The sequence below is a fragment of the Vespula pensylvanica genome, chromosome 17, assembly GCF_014466175.1.
Source record: "Vespula pensylvanica isolate Volc-1 chromosome 17, ASM1446617v1, whole genome shotgun sequence".
Classification (NCBI taxonomy): domain Eukaryota; kingdom Metazoa; phylum Arthropoda; class Insecta; order Hymenoptera; family Vespidae; genus Vespula; species Vespula pensylvanica.
Window position 1 is genome coordinate 4,060,946 of NC_057701.1, and position 25,205 is coordinate 4,086,150.

Here is a 25,205-nt window from a genome sequence, read left to right on the forward strand (position 1 = left end):
TAGTAGTTGCTTAATTGTTATATAAAGAAAAGAAAATTGTATAATAAAGAAAAATATTGAATATATGCTTATGGAGAACGTTTAACGATTATGTTGAATCGTTGACATTAAATGTTTTAATCTAATATAATAATGAAATAAATTATTACGATTGAAATAATTAAACAATGATATCTATTTACAAAATTAATGATCAGTTTGTACAGATTAATTTAAACGGGACGTTGAAAACAAAAAAATTATTATAGAATATCTGCAAAAAGTTAATCGGTAAATGAGAAAGAACTCCAGTGGTCCTGTGAGATATGCGATGTGATCGGAAAAGGCAATAAACGCTGATATTGTGCATCGCGAGTGGTACGAATGCCCGATTGTCCGTTGTTTACGAGTCACGAAAGAGAGAGAGAGAGAGAGAGAGAGAGAGAGAGAGAGAGAGAGAGAGAGAGAGAGAGAGAGAGAGAGAGAGATTATACAAATAGAAATAGATATAGCCTGGTACGCTGAGCGTGTTCAGCGCAACGGCTGCTGTAGTATAGGTGCATTAATAATGTAGACGTGCATATGGTGTGCAGTGAGCGCTTGGTGGCGCGCTGACTAGGATCAATGCTCCGCTCGCGATCTATACAGTAAAGTGCAATATAGGTAACGACAAACCGAACTGGCTCTCTCTCTCTTTCTGTATAGGAAACAACACCGTTACGCGGCACGCGGTTCGTTTCGATGGAAGTTATTCGAAAATATTCGTTCTAGGCGTGGCTCTGAACTCGCTCGTGAGAATAAGCACAAGGACGCGACAGTGTCGATTACTATTTAACGCGGTTCTTGTTACTTGACGTACCTTCGATGAGAATATGTTGTTCGTATGAAAAAGAAAGAGAAAGAGAAGGAGAGAGAGAGAGAGAGAGAAAGAGAATACCTTTCTCGCGAATAGACTAAATTCTTTGCCAGATTTTTCATAAAATGGTATGTCATCGACGACTAAATAGGACATCTCATTTTTAAATTCTTTGCACTATAATTATTTTTTTATTTTAGGTCTGTCCAATGGTGTATTTGATTATTTCTGATTTTCTTCTTCTCCATTTTGATATTTTAAGAGAGAAAACTTAGGTATTAGTTAGAATTGTATGAATAATTATTTGAAATCAGGAACGTGAAGATGTTTCAACTTCACAATTGTCATATTTGTCTGGATCAATTAAAATGGCACAATCCGTTGATATAATTGGTTGACAGATTTTGTAAAAGAGCTTGACCTCGATTGAATCTTCTGGTATGTCAAGAGTTTCTATGACGTCACGTGAAGAGTAATATGTTCTTTATAGAAGTGAAAATTATTGGAATCTTTGAGATTTTAGCTCAATCTAACGGAAGAGTTAATTTAAATAATTAATTATTTTATAACTTAATTTTTGTTCGCATCTATAAGAAATTATATCATGTGAAAATTACTCTATTACTTGTATTAACATAATTATATTAGATTTGGTAAACTTTATATATAAACAATATGAAAAATTTTAGATATGTGAAACAACAATTCAATTTATGATAAAACGAAATTAATCTCAAATATGTGTGTGTGTGTGGGTCAGTGTGCGATTTTAACGTTACATGGCGTTATAGAATGTTAAATTCGATAGTATGTTTTTTATAGGATAATATACATTCATATTCGCCCACGGAAACATTTCGGACTATTAATGTCCGAAAGGAATCTATCGTTAAAATTGTTATAATGTGTGATATGAATTTGATCTATAATAAAAGCACAATGAGGTATATTGATTTCCGAGGTTTTCTATAAAACGTTGAAGAGATATTTGTAATTATCGATTTATAAATAAAACATTTTACTTACATTATTTTTCCAAACCGATATTAATGAATAATAATTATTTGTTTTATCTTTTTACAAAGTTCTATAGGCCGGGTAAATTCGTAATATAATAATAATAAGTAAATTTAGAGTTCAATTTGTGTAATTCTTAAATTCCCATTAATCGATTATCTCCTATTGATGAATTTTTTGCCTATGAACGAATGGATACGATGGATTGCAATAAAAAAAGAGAAATAGGAAATCCAATGGGTATGAATACGGCATGATTCGGGCAGATATACACACACATATCGTTTTGTGATTCAGCGATAACGTACTTTATAAATTTATTCACAGGATTTAAATTAATCAAGTAGTATACAGTTAAGATTCTTATTTTTTTTACTCGATTTTTCTTTTCGTTTTTCTTGTCGTCGCGATTGTTGTTGTTGCTGTTGTTATCATCCACGAAGCAAACGCGAGACTCCGTCGTCTTTCTTTCATTTGTTTTCATTTATTCATTTATTTTTCGAAACGATCGCAAGCACAATACATATATCTGAGTCTCGATTACATGTTTTCGTACCTTCGTAGCACAGCAGCGGAAGATCTCTCAACCCCCTCTTTTTGTCTTTCGCATCTCCTCGTAATCTTTCCTTTTTTTTTTCATCTTTTCTTCTTTTATGCGATGAATAATATCTTACACGAGGCGAATTTCCATATACATATTTACATATCGTACAAATTAGTCGTTCCTTCGTTTTCATCGTGAATCGGACATATAAAATTACAAAAAATCCTCTATCTATTTCGAGAATTCAAAACTGTTATAAGCGAAGAACTCTATACGAGAATTACGTATAGTAAATATATATATATAGATGCCATTATGTTTGTATGTATGTTTGTCATTGTGCGCGAGTATTCGATGTGATACAGGCGCACGCATATATATTTTGCACGTATGTATGTACATAAACGTACACGCGTTACGACGACACGCGTACGTGCGGCCATCCATATACACATATATACAAGGTACAACCACCCGCTGATACACGACAGCGCAAAGCTATTTACACGTTTATACTCGTAAAGTAAATATTTACATGTACGTGGGGCTAAAATAAAAAAAACTCGCCAGCGAGAGACGATTTTAAGATAAGGATTTACGCATCAGACGACGAAAAACGGAGTGATGCTTACGTCTTTTATTGCCCCTTGTGATCGCAGCGGATGAGGTCTAGAAAGAAAGAAGAGAGAGGGAAGAAGGAAAACAAGTTCACCGATAAACCAGCGGCTTTTATAACGATGGAAGATAAAAAATAAAAAGCAAAAAATATGCCACGTTCGGGATAAGGTAGAAAATGAGGAGAAAAGGGAAGGGAAAAAGGAGCAGCAGCAGCAGGACGAGCAGGAGGAGGAGGAGGAGGAGAAGGAGAAGAAAGAAAGAGGGAAAGGAGAAATACACGCTGTTACTGGAGACCCTCATTTCGCGAAGAAAACCTTAAATCGAAGAGATGTTCGCGAAGGAAAGTACTATTATTTTTTTTAAACATCGATATTCATAATAATGTACTTACGTTTAAAATTGTTAAAAGCTTTGATATGATTATTTTTTTGAGTTTTGTTCGGAAAACAAGGGCTTACGAAATACTGCAAATGGCATGTTAGAGGCGCGTTTTACCATGAAATTACACTTCGAGCGTATTCGTAAATCTCCTTCTTTTTCTTTTTCTTTCTCTTGTCCGCTACTTTCGATACCGATGATCAAACAGACGTGTTCGCTAACGATCTCTTTTCTGAGCGTATTAGGTAGTAGTAAGGCTAGTAAAGTAAAGATAGGCGTAGTATGTCGTTCCTCGCTCTGTATCTGTCGAAGAAAAAGGAAAGGAAGATAAAGTAGAGGATGAATGAGTGAAAGATAGAGAGAGAGAGAGAGAGAGAGAGAATAAATAATAGCGTATAGCGTTTAGGAGGATAAGAGAAGGTTTGAGGTAATCACAAAGCTGGAGAAAAACTAGCGAGAAGACTAAACGAGATAGGCCTGACCGGATGAGGGTGGTGGGGGTGGCGAGGAGGGTGGTTGTTGTTGTCTCCAAGTGGATCTCTCGAGCGTCGAATAATCGGAATCAATGGACGAATATATATGCTCGGACAAGGGTCTCGTGTGATCCTCGGTAGCGAGCATAGGATTCGTAGGAGCGAGGCTGCCAGCTGGCACAGTGACCGCATCGCGATAGACGTGATTGACGGTCAGCCGAGCTTGTGGCGAGGATGGTGGAGGTTGTTGATGGTGAGAGGAAATGGTACCGCAGGAATAAGCGGGCGGAGCGTGTTGCAATATCAACGCGGAGGAACCACTGCTGGTCGTAGTGTCCTTAAAAAACGTACGCTGTCGATCTTGAGATCGAAACGTCGAAGGATTGTTTAATTTTCTACCAACACTGTCCATCGCGTAGGTGTTGATATTGCGTTTATAGACGAGAGGAGAGGACTTGTTATCGAGGGAGACATCACCGGACGCTGTGCTCGCGATGTTTCGCGTACTCGTAGGAGGTGCTGTCGATGGTGGTGGCGGTGGTATCGCGTATTTCAAACGTTCCCAAAATCTTTTTTCACCCCACGTCAATATGAGCGCGGCGTTATGTAGATACGGTCGCAATTCGGGATCCCTCTCGAGCTCGGGACCTAGATTGGCAGCCTGAACAACGATCAGCTGATTCGCTCTACCGCGTAATGCTTCGTGAAAGGCTGCTCGTAGCTCGAAACGAGACCATTCCGTTTGAAGGAAGTTCCGCGTAAGGACGATCAAGGTACGACGCGAAGCATCGACTGCCTCGAGAATAGCCGGCGCCGGTGCCGAGGTACGCAGCATGCACGGTAAATCACGATGGTGAAGGCATAATCTTAGAGCCGTAGGTTCGTGCTCGAGCTCGGCTGCCAACGAATGAAGTACAAAATCTTCGTCGTTCGGGCTGTACGAGACGTAACAATCGTATAGACGTTCACGGTCCATATCGTAGCACGAGGTTATGCCCCCTGTCGATACCATAGTCGCACCACCGGTCGCACTAGTTTTAGCAGGTTTCGTGCGTAGAAATCGTAGTCCGTACTTGGAGTAAGCCCATGCACCAACTGGTTCACGAAATACGAAGGCGAGCACTACGATGAGAAGAAGCACCAGTAAGGCCGACAATGTCGCGGCTACCAGAGGTAGATAATCCGATATCATTATGCTCTCGATCATTCCACCGCTTTGAGAGAAATAGTCCGAACATGCGGTCTCGTTGACATTTAGTCGACGTCGATAAGTCGGTCTGGTTTCACCACCACCGTAATAGCACCAGACGTCGTTCGTGTCGACGACTTTGTGCGCGTTATCGGATACCCAGGAGGACAATTCTTGAAGAAACTTGCAACGACAGGACCAAGGATTGTTACCCAAGGAGAGTTCGACGAGACGAGCGTTGAGCGTGACTTGCCAAACGGGAAATGTGACGAGGCGATTCCCGCTAAGACGTAGTATCTCGAGCGAACGCAATGGTAAAAAGGTCAGGTTTCCGATAAAACCGATTTGATTGTTTTGCAAATAGAGCTCGCGCAGATGAGATAAGCGCTCGAATTCGAAACCTTTAAGTTCGCGTATACGATTGTCCTCGAGATGAAGTATCTGGAGATTGTTCAGACCATTGAAGGTACGGTTTTGAATTGATTCGATTCCGCTACCGTTCACGTAGAGCACGCGCATGTTCTTACGCCCGATGAAAACGTGATTCAGTAATTCACGGAGCACGTTACCATCGAGATAGACCTCGGTCGCGTCCATTGGTATACGTCGTGGTATCTCTTCGACGCCAAGACCGGAACAGTCGACGGCATTCGTACTCCAGGTACGATCGTTGTAACACTTGCAGCCATTCGGACAAGTCATTTCGCAGTCACAGGCATCGTAATCGCAGCAATGACAGAGAGCAAAACAGTGTGCCTCGTAACGACAGAGAAATTGATTGGAACGTGCCGTCGAAGCCGGTATGATAGCGACGCCACGTGGTCCGGACGTTCGGCACATTACATTATCCAAGTCCATTACACGCGGATACTCCCTCGTAGACGTTTGATTGTTGATTGCAGGCAACCAGTCCATCGAACAATTACAGTAGAATGGATTACCTCCGATGTAGAACTCCGGTAGGGCCTTGTTTTCCGGTACCCTTGTTAATAGCAAGGCCGTCAGTTCCATCGTCTCGATCATGTTGGCGTACATATCGACGCGAGTCAAATTGACTTTTTTTACGAAGGTATTAGGATGTACGATGCTTATGTAATTGTTGTTTATAAAGAGCAACTCGACGCTGTCCGGCACGGACAAGGACGTTAGCTCGGTTATGCGGTTGTGACTGGCGTCGAGGGTCTTCACCTTCGAGTTTCGAAGTTCGTAATAGTTGTCGAGTTTCTCGATAAAGTTACCGTGTATATCGAGCCACTTTAGGTTACCCGGTATGAAGGCGTAATCAAACCACTCGATATGGTTTTCCGATAAATTCAAAAGTAGCAGACTCGCAATGCTGGTGAATATGCCGTTTATATCCGATAGGAAGTTGCCATCGAGTCGAATAGCCTCCAGTTTGATGTTCCGTTCGAAAGCATGCATGTCAACATGTTGCACTTTGTTTCTGGCTAGATTTAAGATTTGAAGATTCGGTAGGTCCCAAAGCATGCCACGAGATAAATTACCGATGTCGTTGCCGATCAAGCGTAATCCAGTAAGCTGATGAAGATTACGGAAGGAGCCATTGTGAAAGCTCCCAATACGATTTTCGCCGAGATCGAGGGTCTTTAAGAAAGCAAGGTCGCGTAGCGCTTCCGGCACGGAAGTAAGCTCGTTGCCGCTCAAATCCAATTCTTTTAAATCCGAACAATTTCGGAATGCCATAGGATCCACACTGGCGATCAAATTTCCAGATAAAGTAAGACGATTTAGGACGAACAACCCATTGAGAAGTTGTGCTCCAACGCTGCGAAGCTTATTGTCGGATAGCTCGAGGGTATGTAGATTGTAGAGCGGTAAAAAGGCGTTACTCTCGATGTAATCGATCGAATTGTTACGTAGATCGAGTATTTGAAGAAAAAAGAGATCCTTGAACATGCGAGCGTCGATGCGGGTTAAGAGATTGTACGAAAGATCGAGAACGATCAATCGTATAAGGCCAAGAAACGACGTTTCATCGACTTGATCGCTATCGAGTCGATTGCCAGCGAGATTCAAAACCAACAGCTGCTCCAACCGAGTGAAAATACCCTTGGGTAAGTCGCCTAGTCCATTGTGCGCCAGGTGTATCTCCCGCAGTTCCCTCGTGCTTCCGAATAGACCCTCCGGAAGGGAAGCGAGGGAATTGTAACTAGCGTTAAAGGTACGTAGAACGGTAAGACCGGTCAGTGCACGGCTACCAATTTCGGCGATCGAATTTCGTTGCAGGTGTAACTCTTGTAATTGTCGCAAGCCAACCAATGGTCCATTGTTCGGTAGTCGTGTGAGTTCGTTACGCGATAGATCCAAAATTCGAACGTCTGCTCGACAAGACTCGTCGTTAATATTATTGTTGCTACTACTGCTATTGTTGTCCTCCTCGGAAACATCCTGTCGGTGCGTCAGACCGATATCGAGGATATCGCGAATACGATTTCCCGTAAGATTCAAACTCTGCAAGTTATCCAAATCGCAGAGCAAATACGCTGGTAAAGATAACACATTGCTCTCGACTATTTCAAGGGTATGTAATTCTCGTAAACCCAATAACGAACCGGGTGCAAGTTCCAAGACGCGTTGAGCGCCCCACTCGGCATTGAACGTTTGTATAGTCAACTTCTTCAGCTCGATGAGAGATTGAAAAGCACCTCCTGATATCCTGAGTACTTTACATGCATGAACATGGAGCTCGTGAAGAGCAGGCAATCTTTGCCAACTATGAGCGTTCAACGTACTCTCGAAATGATGAACTTCGCTGCATCGTATCCTCAATTTCGTAGCACCGTCGAGGGACGATGCGAGGCTGGTTAAAGCGTTGGGATCGAGAACACGCAAAGTACAATCGGCTGTGGTACGAGTGTCATTCCCACTGTCGGAGGACCATCTGCACGAGGCACCACCGGTCAATGTTGCTGTTGTCGTTGCGAGGCACAAAAAGAGCAGCACATTAAGAGCGTAACGCCTTAACGCGTTCGCGACGTCGTTCGCGACGTCGTTCACCGTCATCTCGCGACGATGCACGCGGATTTCTTGCGCGAGCGGAAAGCCGATAGAACGAACGACGACGACAGATTTTTTTAGGAAATTTACCGAGAGAATGCCCTTTCCAGCCTTCCCTGTCGCGCACCGCGACAACCACCGTCGGTAATACACGTTTGCACAAGGGGTTGACACGCGCGCGCACGCACATACACACACGCACGGAGGAAAAGCACACACAGAAAGCAGATAGAGAAAGAGAGTCAGGCGGGGAGGAAGGTGGACGAGGGTGAGGGGAAGAAAGGGAGAGAAAGGGAGAGGGAGAGAGAGATCGAGAAAGGACACTCACACGGAAGGGCGCGCGCGCGCGCGCGCGAACGGACAGGCGGGTAGGCAGGCGCGAGGGAGCGCGCGCGCGCTCGCACACCTCCTATCACGTAAGTACAACGGACCGGCCCATTTCTTCCTTTGTTTTTTTTCTTTTTTCTCTTTCCCGGTGGGCCGATCCTGCGCCCGGTACCACCTTGCCCTCACGCTTTCTATCGATGCTACTCTACGCACTATCCCCTATTTATATTTCCTTCCTTCTATTCTTTTCCTTTCCTTCTTTTTCCTTTTCCTCTCTTTCCTTTTATCTTCTTTCGTTTTCTTTCTTTTCCTTCTCTTTTGTTATGTTTTGTTTATATAAGTCGAAACGACACTATCACCTACTTTTCATCCATCACTAGTACTACCCCTTTTCGTTCTCCTCTCGTCTCATTCGACCAATACCGATATAAGAAAACATGCGAGACAATTGATTCGACTTGGCTCGTGAACGATTTAATTTATTTCGTATATTTATCTATCGTCCTGTCACGAGCGTTTCGCGAGCGAGTTTCGCGTATATCAGACGGAGCGCGACCGCACGTCCGAAGGTACGCTCGACTCGCACCAACCACTGCCACTGACTCGTCGCTCTCGCCACTAATATCACAGTCGCCACCATCGTCACCACCGCAGCGGTTACCTCCACAAGCTACCACCACCGGTCACGCTGACGCCGACGATGAACGCGCATCTTTTAAACGCTCCCTCTACTAGAGTTTAGAAAGTTTCCTTCGTCTTTCTCTCTAGCTCTAGAGGTCGTCGAGTTATTGGAACCACATGGAAGAGAGCCCTAATATGAGACGCAATAAAGGAACATGTCGCGAATTCCATTCTCTTACACGTATTTCGTTGTCGCTTCGATAAATATTGTCTTCTCATTTTTTGGATTTTATATCGAGCTCTCACTGTTAAGGAATATTTCTTGTTCTCAGATTCAACATATCTACCCTCTTTGCAATAACGGTATAAGCTTGAGGTTGGTAACCCTAAGTACCAACCATTGAATTTTTCTTTCTAGAGAGATAAAATTACAAATTTTATTCAACTCGAAGGAATATGGTATTTCATGTAAAGAGATATTTGAATAACTTGCGTGTCAGGAACGAATGATTATATTGACGATATTTTTACTCGTATCGCTCTGTTCGATTTTTAAATTGAGGGAGCCACTATCTTGTCGCCACTATCGAGTATCTCCGACTGGTACGAGAAGTATACGAGCTATACTACTGGATAGTTAGAGACAAGCGTCCCCTTTGTGCCTTTGAATTTCGATTATTGACACGTGTACGCTGAGTCCTTTTTTGTCAAACTTTATACTTATTTCTATAAGATTGACGAAATAAATACGAAAATGAGGATACTTTGTGTATTGTGCACTTTGCTCGTCATCACTGTTACTTCGTTAGCACGTCCGCAGGGTAAGTATAGCTTTATGTAGATATGTCGTATATATATCGTCCGCTATCGTTTGTTTTCTTTTTCGTTGCGTCGGGTAACGTAATACGCCAAATGATATTCTTTAATTTTATCGCGCTTCTAATGTGGTAGCGCAGATTTAAATTTACATTTATTGATTTAATCGATCAATTCGTTTGAACATATTTATATATCGTCTTAAAATAGAATAAAATTAATTTACGTTTTGACATTATTATAGATGGAGAAAATGCCACCAAGATTACTACTGCTCTACCTTTGACAACTGCTATTAAAAAAAATGATTCTCTGAGCGGTACACCAGCATCAACGGGAAAATCTAACGAGAAACCTAACAATGTTATTGCCTATACCATTCCAAGTGTTACTACTGTTGAAAAACAAAAGGAACATGCAGAACTTATGACTACACCCACAAAAACTGCGATTCTTGTAACATCAGATCCAAAGGTCGATTCGACTTTTGCAATTACATCAAGCGATAAAATCTCTAATACTACTGCTGCTGCACCAACCATTGCCACAACTACTACTACTACTACTACTACTGTTTCTAGTACTGCATCTGGTATCATCACTACAACCAATGCAGTTCCAACTAAAACTAGCAATTATTCTAATATAACTACAGCTATACCAGTTACAACCGCATGCCCTCCAATACCGGGTCGCCATTTTGATGGTCTTAGCTTTCTAGGTATATAATGTTTAATATAATGTTTGAGAGATAATCTATTATATATTTCTTTTGTTTCTCTTAATAATTCATTATTTACTTTCTTTCAGGTGGCATAATTTTAACCATCTGCTTAATCGGAATTGGCATTTTTCTTTGCAAATATTGTCAACATATCTGCGAAGATAAATATCGTACTCTATGACTTATTATATAGTTCTATTGTAAAATATTTCATTTTTCTCTATACCACTGATATATAGATCTCAGAATTATAGATCATATTTTTATTTTCGTTATGTCGCTTATATTTCTTTTTATAATGTGAAATGTTACACGATTTATGCACTTTTAGAGATTGATAATTATTTATACATACATACATACATATATACATACATACTTACATACATACATATATACGTACGTACGTACATACACACACACATACATATACATACATATATATATATATATATATATATGTGTATATATATCCGTCACGCTTATATTTCTTCGCATTAAATGCGATGCGATCGATGTGATCGGTAAAGTTACATTGCTAATCACATACGAGAACAAAACGTATCTCGACGAAAGGATGAACTTCGCTATGAATTAGTGAAAGAGTATTCCTTGCACAAACGAGTACAATTAATTAAGATAGCTTTATTTTACTTTTATATCACCTGTATTAAAGAAAAGTTATAGAATCTCGAGAGAGCAACGAGACTCTTCTTGTTTGTATAATATATATTTCTTTTATGTGTGTATCTTTATTGAAAGGAACAAATGTATATAACAAATAAATCTCAAAATTGTTCCACCAGGAACAATCCACTCACGTAATTAATACATTTACCCTTCCGTTTTATCTCACTCATTTAGTCGGAACATATATCTTTGGATATATGCATTCATATGATAATTTTCGTGCAAATATATAATCATATATACTTGTATGAAATTAAATTTTGCATGAACAGAATTCGATATTCAATAAAAAAATAAAATAAAATAAAGTAAAGAAATTTAATTATAAAAAAATATTTTTGATATTTTATGACGATTCAAACGCCTTAATTATTCTCGTAATTATATTTCGAGAGGTAAAGGAATTTATCGTTTTTGAAATTCATTCGTTTTGTATTATATATGTATATGGCACAGATGTGGTCCAGATCTTTTTGTATGGGTGGAGTCAAAATGTATCAAGAGACGAGAAAGAGCATGCTCGGTTTATCCCCCTATTTCGCTTTCCTCCGCAGCTTCCCTTTCCTTCCAAGCACCATCTCATTTACCTCTACCCTCTCTTATTTTTTCACCCTTCGTACGCACACGTCGTATATGCGTATGTTCGCTCTCTCTCTCTCTTTCTCTCTCCCCCCTTTCTTTCTTTCTCTTTCTTTTTTTCTCTAGTGTTCCCTAGGCATAAAGCTTTTTTGGAAGCTTTCGACACACACACACACACACACATACACGAATGGTGGTGACGCGTTTACGCGAGAGTTGGACCGAACGCAGCGCGGCAAGACGTGTTGCAACGATGAGGCGGCAAAGGCGAGGCTTTAGTCGGGCTCAAACGTGCGCTCGTCGCGGGGTGAATCCCTACGAACGTGTTCATCGATCAACACTTTCGCAATATTTCTAGATACGTAGTTCGGTCCACGAGTAACGATCACGACGGATGCTGTGATTAATACAAAGCTAACGAACTTAATCGACGAACGAAAAATAACAAAAATCTATTTGCGTGAACAAGTTTCTAGTGCTCTTAATCATTAATTTTGTCTCTTCGATAACCATTCAAGAATTCTCTTTAATTTCTTTAGAATTTCTTTATCAAAAAAAGTTATAATGTATGCATCTTAATTTTTGTGATAAGTGTATATTTTACTCCGTAATTATAGAATATTTAAAGGTACGAAACATTGGAACAGAGTTACTCGTTTCAGTTAAATTCGTTCAATTTTTTAATCATCGAACTTCGTTGGGAGATAAAACATTGAGATTGAAATGATGATCGGGCGATAAAATATTGTATAAGTATACGCGGTATATATTGATATAAGAAAATATGGCGGAGACGCAAGGTGTTTATTGATCGGGATGAAAGTTTGATGGTGAAATAATAGCTGGGATCGTCGTCCCGGATAATATCATTCGAACTTGAGATCGAATCAGTTAACATCGAGGGAGGACGTTCTCTCCCAGACTGTCACGTGACCTTCGCAAGAAATATCGACGAACTCGATTCGTTTCCGATGACTCTTTACGGACCTTTTATCAAGCTTCTCTGAAATTCTATGTTTTATATATATTTTGCAATAATTGATGCTGTCAAGGGATGAATAAGAAGAGAGTGCGTTTTGCTTTCGTCTTAGCCAATTTTTGTATTATTTTTAAGATTGTCTTTTATTTATCATCTTTGTAGTCTATTATCAAATCGGACGGGAATATATCGTTGACAGTAGCTACATTGTTGAACTAATAATTACGATCGATGAAAGAAGACGAGATGAATTTTTATCCTAAGAAAGGTAAGTAACACGTATTTGAAGTAGCATGACTGGTAGTAATTAGTCTTCTCAAAAGATTAATCTTATTGTTATCCTGTGTTCTGCGAGGTAAAGAAATACAAAAGAATTCAAATAAAATAAAAAAAAAAAATAAATAAATAAATAAAAACAACGAAAATATAAGCGCAATACAAATGCTACCGTTTAACCTTTGAACCGAGAACTTCGAATAAGTGCCAAATTGAACGATCGATGAAAATGTACCGAAAATATTCATTTATAATATCATTCTGTTCGATTATTATCGATATTCGTCAACATTTTCCTTCTCGATTTTTAATTTTTTTACATCTGAAATCGATAACTAATGATTATTGTCATCATTATCATCATCATCAGGAAAAGTGCAACGATCGGGAGTTCCCACTTTTTTTGAGAGATTTTTTGTTGCTAAGCTGATATAATATCGTTTCGAATGCTTTAAGTTAACGGTATGCTGCTGGAGTGCTGTTGCCGGAGATGAATCTATGATTGACGGAAATGGCATAACTGATTGGCCGATATTTCATAATTTCCGGTACGGCAATCGCTGCGGAGTGGTATCCTCTCGATTACCGAGGCAGGCACGGATAGTAAGATCAGTCCGGATGTATGTACTTAAATCCCGAGGAAAGTGCGAACATGTTAAACGCTTCGAGAGTTACGTATAAAACGTTGTTAGGCTGCTTACAAAAATAGATGAAATCTGAGATATTCGAAAAGGAATTTACGATTTTAAGAAAAATATATTATTTTTCTATTTATCTTTTTCATTTTTCGTCAACTTTTGACAATTGCAGGCAAGAAGAAGACGCATCGAGACTTAGCAATAAGAAGCAAACGTAGTAGCAATCCAAATACTACACGTGATGCGTAAAAGCATTGAATACGTCCGAATGACTGTGACATGTTCGAATAGCAAGTTGTTAGAAATATTCAGACAATATCATCGTCGAGTTGTTCTCCAGGAACGATTTAAGCATCGCTTGTGGCATCATGGCCACGTGCGTTTCAATAAAAGTTTTACAAGACAACGAGTGATCCTCGAAGGTAAATGATTTTTTCTTCTTTATCATCTGTTTTTCAAGTGAATTTAAATATTATTCGTTGACGATGATCAATGATTATAGGATATGTAAAAGGACTCGACTAAGAGGATAGTTCACTGGAAGAAGTCACGGAGTAATGATCAGAGCCAGGCGGTTCGAGCTGGGAACCGCGACTGTTAATCCGGTGAGTCCAGCCACCTGGAATCGACAACAATGTCAAAGACGCGTCAGATGTAACAGATACTCTTTGCTGAGAGTCTTTATAGTATTATCTTGCATAACTGGTGCTTATTGTGATCGGTACGAGTGGAGAAAGAGATTACCACGTGATTTAAAGGAACTACAAGCGGTCATGAATGGTAAAGTACCACCATTGGCTCTTTTGGGCCGTTGTGATTTCGACAAGTTGTGCGATTGGAATTACAACGATACTGTAGGATTCAATAAGACACTGGCTAGAAAGTTTACACTTACAGCGGATATTACTAAGTCGGAGAAAGGTAAAGAAACCAGTGTATTCGAAATTTGTTAAAATTTTGATGAAATTTCTAGAAAAATTCATAGATTCATGTATCAAACTATATATCTTAAGACCTAATATATAAACTTTAAGACCAACTGTTTATTTTATTCAAGGAAACTTTCTATGGTTGCGGGGTTTTGGCAAAGGCCAATTAATATCAGAAATCATACCACGCACTGGATCACATTGTCATCTGTTATTAACTTTGCATCAGGTCAACATGAAAGACGGGGAATTCAATTTTGTTATACAAACGAATGGCCAAAGCTATATCGCGACTAAACGTATGGGAAACAATAATGCCAAGTAAGAATATTAAGTTTATTGATATATCAATGAGATCTAAACGATAGATAAATACATGGGCTATTTATGTTAATGAAATAAATGTCACTTTAGGTGGGAGGTTACCAGTTTCAACATTGGTGCCATCACGCAACATTTTCGTTTGAATTTGGAGATCTCCATGCCCTATAAGAACTCAAGCGTAGCTGTTGACGATATTCACTTGGTCGATTGTTTTCCAGGTAATAGAAAAATGCTGATTTCGTATTTGTCGCAATCGTAATTTATTAATGAGGAATTATGTTTATCTCTTTAACAGAGTCTCCACCGGATGTTACGATTTGCACGGTTGACATGTTCCGTTGTAACAATGGCTCCTGTTTGAATAGAACACGTATATGTGACTTGACGAAGGATTGTGCCGATGCAGAAGACGAAGGACTCGATTGCGGTGAGTTAAAAAAATCTCTTTCTCTTTGCTTCTTTTTTTTTTCGACTCAAAAGTAATTCGATAATCGAATGATAAATTTTAGAAAAAATGCCACCGAATTCAAGATGCAACTTCGAAGATGGTTGGTGTGGTTGGACAAACCTTCCAGGAAGACCATTGAATTGGACTCTTCATTGTGGTCCAACGCCAACTGAAAGAACTGGACCAAGTTACGATCATACGTATCGAAATATAACGGGTATAATATTCTTCGTTGATTTATCGAAATAGTAAAATTAATTTGAGTTTTTATAAAAATGCTTTATCATTCGATCGTTCTGTTCTAGGAACATATGCTTATGTGAATACAGCAAAAGGATCAAAATATGGTACCCGAAGTACACTAGAGAGCCCACTGTTCAATCCAACACCACCTTACAGTAGTGATCCTAATAGTACTTATTATCAGAGCTGTCAAGTAAGTATATTTTCCTTGCGTTTATCTTATTCTTTATTCTATTTTCTATTTATTTTTTATCATAGATCCGATTCTTTTATCATCGTTACGGCGTACAGAGTGGTTCTCTCGGATTATATTTGGTTCAAGTGAAAGAACATCAAAATAATTCTAAATTATTATGGTGGTCTTACGGTGACAAAAGCGACGACTGGTATAGCCAGGCTATTCCGCTTCCAGAGATCAGACATAGGTACGTAATAGATGAATAATAAAGACTTGAAATTAGCATGAGACGAGTTAATATTTACATTCCAGGTATTTTTTCCAATTTGAGGCAAGCAGAGGGTATGCTTCGAAAGGTGACATTGCTATTGACGATATTTCTCTTAGTCCAGAATGCTTTGGTATAGGTAAGTCATAAATAATATATCAAGGATCAAAAATTACTAGGTTTGTAACTTTATAATTTGAAAAAAATCAGCTTAAAAAGTCTCGAGAAAAAGTAATTGATTTTTGAAATCTTCTAGAAACTTTTGGTCCATTTTGTATCTATGTATCTATTTTCTTTATTTTCTTATTATTTATATTAAACGTATATGTTATGTTTAGGAGTACCGCCCGAAGTCCTTGGAAATTATAATTATAGTAATTTTATAACAGAATTTGTAAAACCAGAGCCACACATTGACTTCGTTAATGAAACGGGTACGATGAAAATAATGATTTGAGCAATTGAGTTAAGCGTTGCTTGACATTTCATTTTTGTATAATATTTTTGTTCTTGTTTTTCTAGTCATCCATATCACTACTTGTGGTGCTACCGGTCGAATTGGTCCAACTCTAAAACAGTGTATGGAGCAAAATAATAGAACCGATGTCGAGTTGATTGTAAAACCGTCGGCATCTTCTAAGGAAGATTTTCCTGTTTTTAATCTAGATGGAATTCAGAGGTGGACTGCACCACGTGGTGGATATTATACGTAAGAAGTTATGCCGTATATTATTAAATAGCTAATATTTTCTTTCCCACGTAATTATATTTTCTTTCTTGATAGCTTAATTGCAATGGGTGCACGTGGTGGGCAAGGTGCTTCCGGTACAGGAAGTACATTGGGTGCACTTGTTCGTGGTGTCGTTGAATTAGAAAAGGGTCAGCAACTTTATTTCATGGTTGGACAGGCTGGAATTGACGCGTGTCCTAAGGTAAGAATTTATTAAGGATTCATTCTATTCTGTTTTCCTTATCTTTCAGTCCTTCATAACATTCAGTTGAAAAAGCAGTTTAATCAAACAATAAGTTATCCATTATTCATTAGGATTAAGCGATATGACTGAAATATGTGATTGAAATGTGAGATAATTAGAAAAATACATATAAAGTGTTCTCGAATAATCAAAATTGCAAGAAACTATTAATCAATGTCTAGAATTTGGGAATGCAGACAAAGGAATGTCAAACTCCATTCGATGAACTATCAGAAACAAGCGGTATATCATCAATTCTTCGCGAAGTGAAAAAAATGGAGGTGAAAGATGGTGGAGGTGGCGGCGGTGGTGCTACTTATATCTTTACTGTAAGTAAACGATCAAATGCGATGAGTTTAATCAAATTAAGATCAAACGCGATATAATCTTCAGCATTAAAATTGACATTATTTTATAGCTTAAGAAGAATGGTGACCAGCAACCATTGCTTATCGCTGCCGGTGGTGGTGGGTTAGGATTACGTGTAGGCCAATCCATGGATGATGGTATACAACATGGAAAAGGTGCAGCACATGGAAGATCACCTAGTTCTGGCTTAGCGATTACTGAAAACGCAGGTATCGCAATTGACAAATGGTATTAAGTTAAATGCGCGGAAAATATTCATTTTCTATTGCGATACAAATTTAATTTGAATAGGTCCTGGGGGTGGTTGGAATAGTTCGAACAGTATGTTACGAGTAGCTGCTGGAATTCCTTTGGTTCGTGGAGGAAAAGGTGGAGCTGGGTGTGGTTCCGGTAAAGAAGGTTACGGTAATGGTGGATTTGGTGGTGGTGGTGGTGGTTGTTTAACAGGAGGTGGAGGTGGAGGTTATATAGGTAAAGACAACATTTCTCCTTACTAGCAAATTCCTTTTAAGATTTTCAAGCTATAAAAATAGATTTGAACAGAATTTAATGCAAAAGATTTTCTTTTCTGACAAAATATGAGATTTTTTTCCTTCGGTATTTTCATCTATGTATTTAATAAATCTTAATTCTCATTTGAATTAACGATTGGGTTTATTTTTATATTTAAAACTAACGGTTTGGGAGCAATTTCTTGCAAATATAAATCATTTCTAATTAGGTATCGCTATTCTATTTTAAATATCATGTAGGAGGTAGTACGGGCCTTAAAGATTCTGGTAATGGTGAAGGTGGATATTCTTACGCTGCAAGCGCTTTACTACACGTTTACATTCAATCTGCGATAAATTTTGGACCTGGTGAAGTTTATATAATACCTGCCATAAGTGGTTGTGGTTGCGATTTTCGTTGCATTGCTCTCGACCAATATTTAAGTGAAACAAGGTGTCTATGTCCACCAGGTTGGGTTCTCAGTAATGATTCCAGATCCTGTATCAGTAAGTGATGCGTTGCTAATAAATAATCATCATTAATATGTAATCGTTATTATTAGAAATAAACATTTTCTAATTCGTATTGAAACGAAACTCGTATTTATTATAGTGGCTACTGACTCAAAGGTGTCTCATCAAGCGTTTATGATTTTGTTGATAATCACTAGCACGATCTTATTACTGGCTTTCACAGGACTTTGTTCGCTCCTTTGTAAGCGATTAGATTTCTCTTTCAAAGATGGAAATCAATACGATGTAATATCTAATTTCTACAAATTTTATTCCGTAGATAATCGCTATCAGAATAGAAAAGCGCTTTTACGACGTCGGCAGGTGATGTTTGGAAACGGTACGGAATTGACAGCTTTGGGAGTTGTCTCGGACACGATGATGACCGAATTTAATCCAAATTACGAGTTTGCTGGGAATTTATACAGTTTTAAGGATTTACCTCAGATTCCACGTGAATATATCTCTTTGGTGAAGTTAGTATTTCATTTCGCTCAATAAGAGAAGCGAAAGGATCATGTAGTAATTAAATATATTTATCATATATCCAAGTAGACCGCTTGGACAAGGTGCTTTTGGCGAGGTCTTTCAAGGAGTATACAAATACCGACGTAACGAGGAGCATCCGGTAGCTGTTAAAACTCTACCCTCGTTGACGACATCCCAAGCGGAAGCTGATTTCATGATGGAAGCCCTTATCATGAGTAAATTTAGCCACCCTAATATAGTACATTTTATTGGAGTCTCTTTCGACAGGCATCCAAGATACATCGTATTAGAATTATTAGCTGGTGGTGATTTGAAAAATTTCCTTCGAGAAGAAAGACCAAGACCGGTGAGTTAATCTATACTTATATAATGTGTTCGTTTAATAAAAAGAAAAAAGAGAAAAATCGATTTATTTATTAACATCCTGAATTATCATCATTAGGATCGTTCTACCACGTTAAAAATGTATGATTTGATAATGTGTGGCTACAATGTTGCGAATGGTTGTAAATACATGGAAGAGGCACGTTTCATACATCGCGATATAGCCGCACGAAATTGCCTACTCACCTGCAAAGGATCTGGTCGTATAGTAAAAATCGCAGACTTTGGTATGGCTAGAGATATCTATAGAAGTGACTATTATAGGAAAGGCGGTAAAGCTATGTTGCCTATAAAATGGATGCCACCAGAAAGTTTCTTGGATGGTATATTTACCACGAAAACTGATGTCTGGTGAGTTTCGATAACATTTTTCGAGAAAATTATTCATTATGTATTACTATTATTATTAACATCTTCACTAATCACTTGTGTTTAGTTAAACTAAATTAGTTAAAATAAACTTAAATAGTTTATTATGAATACAATTTCATATCAGATTTTAGATTTTCAAGATCAATTTTACGGAATCATTTTGATAGATAATCCTTTTAATTATTAATTTAAGTGCTGTAATTGTTTGTATTATCTGCATTTTGAATATATAAATGATAAATGATGCGATGGTTCTGATTTAAAGGGCTTTCGGTGTTCTTCTCTGGGAAATTATGTCTTTTGGATATATGCCATATACCGGTTGTGCCAATCGCGAGGTAATGTCAATGGTAACGTCCGGTGGTCGTTTGGAAAAACCAGCCGGTTGTCCCGATCCAATTTACGGAATAATGACGCGTTGTTGGCATCCACGCCCAGAGGATCGGCCTAGTTTTGCGACCATCACTGAAAGAATCGATTATTGCTTGCAGGTAGAATATATCTCTAAAAGAAGTGGAATTAAACAAATAACTTACTAATAATGAATTATAACAAAGTGAATTTTTATTTTTTATAATTAAAAAGTCTTCTATTCGTTAGGATCCCGACGTAATAAACCATCCAACACCGAATTACGATCTTTTACCAGCTTGTGATCGTGAAATAACAATTATGAGACCGGATCCTGAAACAGAATGCATCAATGTCCATTCGGACGTGAGTTAACTAATATAGAATTAATATACTAATTCTATACTAACATAGAATTATTATAGAATTTGTTTAAACAAAAAATGTATACGCATTGGTTGACATCGATAGATAAATAAAAAATACAAAATTCTATCGATTTCTTTATAGACTGCGTTGATTGATGGTTACATGCAGCCAAGAGACATAGAATTTCGTCCAGTGACTTATCGCATTGAGCAAGTCACCAATAATATGTCTTATATGCATCAAAAGAAATATGAAAGTGGATCTACGAATGATAATATATCAAGAAGGAGAGATATTCAACGAATTGAACCAGAACAGAGTAATTCCTATAAGGATAATGCAAAGAATCTGAACAATGAAGATAATCTCGAAAACGCTCGTACGGTTCTTGACAACGATGGTAACGACAGAACCGAGGTAAATATGAGCGAAATTAGATAATGTGAGCACTTTTCTGTTAAATTTCTCTTAATTCATTCTTTAATTTTTTCTTACGTTTGATTATTTTTATTTATTTTGGTTTACATTTTTATCTTGATATTAATTAAAATAGAAAGTTCTACTCGAAATTATTATGATCTTCACTCAATAGCATATATCATTTTTTACTTTATCATATTTTATTTCATTTTAGGACGAACGTAAAACAACGAGGACAAACGACGAGGAAAAGGAGATTTCGGAGCGTTCCGATAACGGAAACGATCCTCCCGAGGATCAAGACGATCGTTTCAGCGAGAACAGCGATGGCACAGATTTAGCGGCTGATAGAAAAAACGGGAATGAAAGTACTACAACGACTGACACTAATTCTGATTCGATGGCCGTCGTACCAGCTGATACGTCGACCGACACGACGAGCAATTCGACACCGAACACACGCACTTGTTCACCTAATCGGATCGTTCTCAATGCTAATGCTAATAACGTCAATGGAATATTGAAAAAAAGTGCTTTGAAGGCTGCCCTAAGCTTGGATCCAAGCGCGTTATACCGCGGTACGATCCATTATGAGAAAATACCATTCTCTGCACCACCGCAACGTTCTAGCACACCTGGAAGCATAGAGCTGACTAAGGTAAACTTAGATGCATATCTAAATTGTCTAAGATTTTCAATTTAGGACATCCTGCTCACTTTATCCGATCATTAATTAATTCATATTATGTTACTGTTGTGTTTACGATTCACCTAAATAGTACAACTGAAAGAAAATGATCTAGAATCTAACATGGAGGATAATATTTGATTATTTTTAACTCCAATCAGATGAAATTTCATACATGATATTCAAATTACTCTCTCATTCGTACTACCGTCGTTTTTTTCATTTACTTTTCATGCGTATAGGATTCTCTTGGACACGAATTACCTAGACAGGAGGAGTGTTCTTGCTGAGAATTGTACGACGGGGGCTGACCGGATTCCCCCCCAGACGCTGCGGTAGCGGTAATCGCTGCGAAGACTTGTAGGCAGCTACAAAGATCAGCGACGATTTCCGCGATCACGTTTAAATTGACGGAAACATCAACCATCCTTTGGACATCCGCTGATGAGATGTCTTCGAGATTTTATTCCCAGGAGACGCTTTTATAAATGACGCTGCAAATCTAACATTTTCATTTGTCCGCAGATTATTACATATACGTACGTATGTATGTATATGTATTATATGTACAACAATTAAAGTGTATAGAAACAAATCGTTGCAATGACGAAAGCGAAATGTCCATAAGTAATTACAATTATAAAAGTACAACAGGAAGAGAAAAATACTCAAATATATGTATATATGTGCAATTATATGTACAGGTTGAGGTGCACTATTTATTAACAGTTACCGTTTCCAATTAATGAATAATCAATGAAGATATAACATAAGACTTATCGTATCATAGACCGCTTCTAATATCGACAGAATTTTTCTAAAAAAAATCATCTTCTGCTTTTGCACATCACAACAGTGATTTCTTTTCCATCTTTCTTTTTTTAAAAGTCAGATATCGACTTGCAATGGATCACTGTACAATAATTATAACGCTGATGGCGAAATCACAACGACGACGACGACAATGAGGATGATTGTAATAACGACAATGGTGGTAGTTGGTAATGATAAGAGTAGAAATAGTAATCGTGCAATGTTTAATAGGATTAATTGTAGTAGCAGTAGCAGTAGCAGTAGCAGTAGCAGTAGTAGTAGTAGTAAGTGATAGAAGTATAGTAGTAGTAACAATCGAAATAGCAACGACACATCGGCAAACAATTATAGTTACATGCGGAAAAGATGTATTTTAAACTTCCCAATTTGTCATCAAATCACGATTATTTGAACACAAAATATATACGATGGTATTTCGATAATTCAACCGTCATAGAGAATACAAATAATAGCCAGGGTATAAAAATGTCACGTAACCTAATAATTACAAAGACAAATATTCGATATTTTACATATATTTGTCACCTCAGTAATACACATGTATTCATCATAGATATAACGATAATGATAACGATAACAGAAATTGTGACTATTAATTATGTGGATGTGATAATGTCGATGAAAAAAGTATCAAGGAATATTCTATCGAAGAAAAACAGGAGAACGAAATAATAATAATAAGCGGTTAAAGAGGACGAAATAATACTAACGATAATAGTAATACTAATAATAATAATAATAATAATAACAATAATAACAATAAGAATACGAATAATAATAATATTAATAATAATGATATGGAAACAACAAGAAAGAGAGAAAAATGAACTAATAGGGAATTGAAGTAACAACAAAGATGATTCATCCGTACTTGTACGAACTAGCTTGATGCAGAGTTGGGCATTATTCGAGATTGAATTTTTATTTAATTAATTATTTAAATAAAACTTTATTCGTTATTCGTATTATTTGTATACACTTTGTTTTTTATTACCTATTATCCATCAGTCGTATTATTCTTTATTAATTGACAATTCATTAAAAAAAAAAAAAAACAGAAAAGGAAGAAGAAAAATAAATATTTCATACATCGATATGGGAATTAAATTATTATTCGAATAAAAATTTATTCACAAATAAAACATTTAAACGTGATTATCAAAGAACAAGGCTGTAATCGAACGCAAAAATATTAACATTAAATGCAAATAATATTTTATTCGTTGTCCCTTTCACGTCATTAGCACCAAATGTGTCCAACTCTGATTATTACGAAGTAGTTTTTTGAATGTCGAACTGAAATAATTCAAAGCGTTCCTATTGATACATCCGATTCAAATTTCGTTCAAATTAATAATTATCATCGCAAATTTGTAAATCAACCGAAATCATCCTTTTTCATAAAAATGATATAAGAATGTATCGAATGTAAAGGAACTCGTAAAGAAAAGAGAGAGAGAGAGAGAGAGAGAGAGAGAGAGAGAGAGAGAGAGAGAGAGAGAGAGAGAGAGAGAGAGAGAGAGAGAGAGAGAGAGAGAGAAACAAGTAGAGACAATATCACGAATCGTGAATTTTGTCGGTCTAATAACAAGATTGTATGTTAACAGTGAGATTGCCATTTTGTCCGTCATATTAAATGCGCAGATCGCGCCATTTTCGCATTCCTTAAATTCTACCTTGAGGTGGAAAATTAAATATCGGCCGCAGCAAATGAACGAAGTCTCATATATTTAACGGAGAGAAAGGAGCATATGGCCCTTTTTTACTTTTCTTACAAGAAGAAGAAAAATAACACAACGATGTATCTCGTGTACGTATGTTTAGAATCTATGTACACCTTTTAAAAACATCGCACCGCTGACTTCACCAAAAATTACCATGTTTTCTTATGTACGATAATAAAAAGACATGTTTGTGGAAAATCTTGAAGATTAATCGATTGAACAAGTTGAAATTTCTTGTCGCATCGACTCATTATTATTATGTTATCGAGGAAGTTTTTTATTTCTTTTCCTTTTTCTTTTTCGTCATTTTCTATTTCTCCTGATAGCGCTGACATTTAACGATGGCGGTGATTATACATCAGACATCAGACAAAGAAAGGAGTCAGTAGTTAATCATTATCGATATACGCAATGACTAGATAAGGTAGATGTTGAAGAAGAAAGAAGAGGCATCATGACGACGACGAAACCTAATTTGTGGTATAGTTCTGCGTCCACTGCAATACGTGTACATAGACTATTTTCATTTCTCACGAACGTATTTAATTGAATTTCTCCTTTCAAGGCCATGGTAAATTATTTTTATTATTACGTCAAGACCATCGGTGAGAATAGCGAGAATGACATAAATTCTTAAAAAAATAAACTCCAAGGACAAAGATTGACAAAGAAAAATCATTAAACTGATAATATTAAGGAGTTTGTTTTGACGACATCTGATCTTTTTATAGAAATATTAAACTGCAGGAGACAATTGGAAAGCTTTGGTTGATTCTCTGAAGATATGAGATTACTTAAAGGAAGACTCTTTGATTCTAAAGACGTTTATTTCTGCCAATGCTATTTTCAATAGTCTTTGTTTATAGTTACTTTCAAGTACTATAATACTACCTTCATTAGTGATTTTTCATAGTATCGAATCTAGGAAAGGCTAAGAAAAGGTTGGACAGAATTAAAATGTTTCGATTAAAGATTTTCTTCATTCTTTGCAAATAATACGATCTATTATCCTTATTGTACTCGTTATAAATTTTTGTATATACAGAGTTTTGTTTATCTTGAAATATTAGACTATTTCGTGAGGAACATATAAAAAAGTTTTTTACAGATTTTTT

General features: G+C 37.4%; 3 protein-coding genes across 7 annotated transcripts; 2 read left to right on the forward strand and 1 right to left on the reverse strand.

Moving 5' to 3' along the window:
• Positions 1–2,136: 2,136 nt before the first annotated feature.
• LOC122635046 (toll-like receptor 7) lies at positions 2,137–8,640 on the reverse strand. The gene has a single exon (XM_043824790.1). It carries the CDS (start codon positions 8,076–8,078, stop codon positions 3,855–3,857), a length of 4,224 nt encoding a protein of 1,407 aa, XP_043680725.1. The 5' UTR covers positions 8,079–8,640; the 3' UTR covers positions 2,137–3,854.
• Positions 8,641–9,477: 837 nt separating this feature from the next.
• LOC122635131 (cell wall protein DAN4-like) lies at positions 9,478–10,835 on the forward strand. Its single transcript, XM_043824967.1, has 3 exons — positions 9,478–9,841; positions 10,081–10,557; positions 10,647–10,835. Exons 1-3 carry the CDS (start codon positions 9,775–9,777, stop codon positions 10,739–10,741), a joined length of 639 nt encoding a protein of 212 aa, XP_043680902.1. The 5' UTR covers positions 9,478–9,774; the 3' UTR covers positions 10,742–10,835.
• A 1,492-nt stretch (positions 10,836–12,327) lies between these two features.
• On the forward strand, positions 12,328–23,299 carry LOC122635043 (ALK tyrosine kinase receptor). 5 transcript variants are annotated; one of them, XM_043824782.1, is made up of 27 exons: positions 12,328–13,076; positions 13,541–13,704; positions 13,895–14,144; positions 14,225–14,643; positions 14,780–14,972; positions 15,066–15,193; positions 15,271–15,402; positions 15,485–15,640; positions 15,729–15,859; positions 15,925–16,091; positions 16,157–16,251; positions 16,451–16,546; positions 16,635–16,821; positions 16,897–17,044; positions 17,269–17,415; positions 17,505–17,664; positions 17,747–17,926; positions 18,208–18,453; positions 18,560–18,661; positions 18,740–18,935; positions 19,012–19,294; positions 19,391–19,683; positions 19,970–20,195; positions 20,305–20,421; positions 20,566–20,841; positions 21,059–21,502; positions 21,775–23,299. In XM_043824782.1, exons 4-27 carry the CDS (start codon positions 14,280–14,282, stop codon positions 21,820–21,822), a joined length of 4,515 nt encoding a protein of 1,504 aa, XP_043680717.1. In that variant the 5' UTR covers positions 12,328–13,076; positions 13,541–13,704; positions 13,895–14,144; positions 14,225–14,279; the 3' UTR covers positions 21,823–23,299. The 5 variants fall into 5 exon arrangements, with proteins under 5 accessions (XP_043680717.1, XP_043680718.1, XP_043680722.1 ...); XM_043824783.1 differs by having other exon boundaries at positions 12,328–12,898; positions 12,971–13,076; positions 13,541–14,144; XM_043824784.1 differs by having other exon boundaries at positions 12,338–12,457; positions 12,971–13,076; positions 13,541–14,144.
• Positions 23,300–25,205: the final 1,906 nt, after the last annotated feature.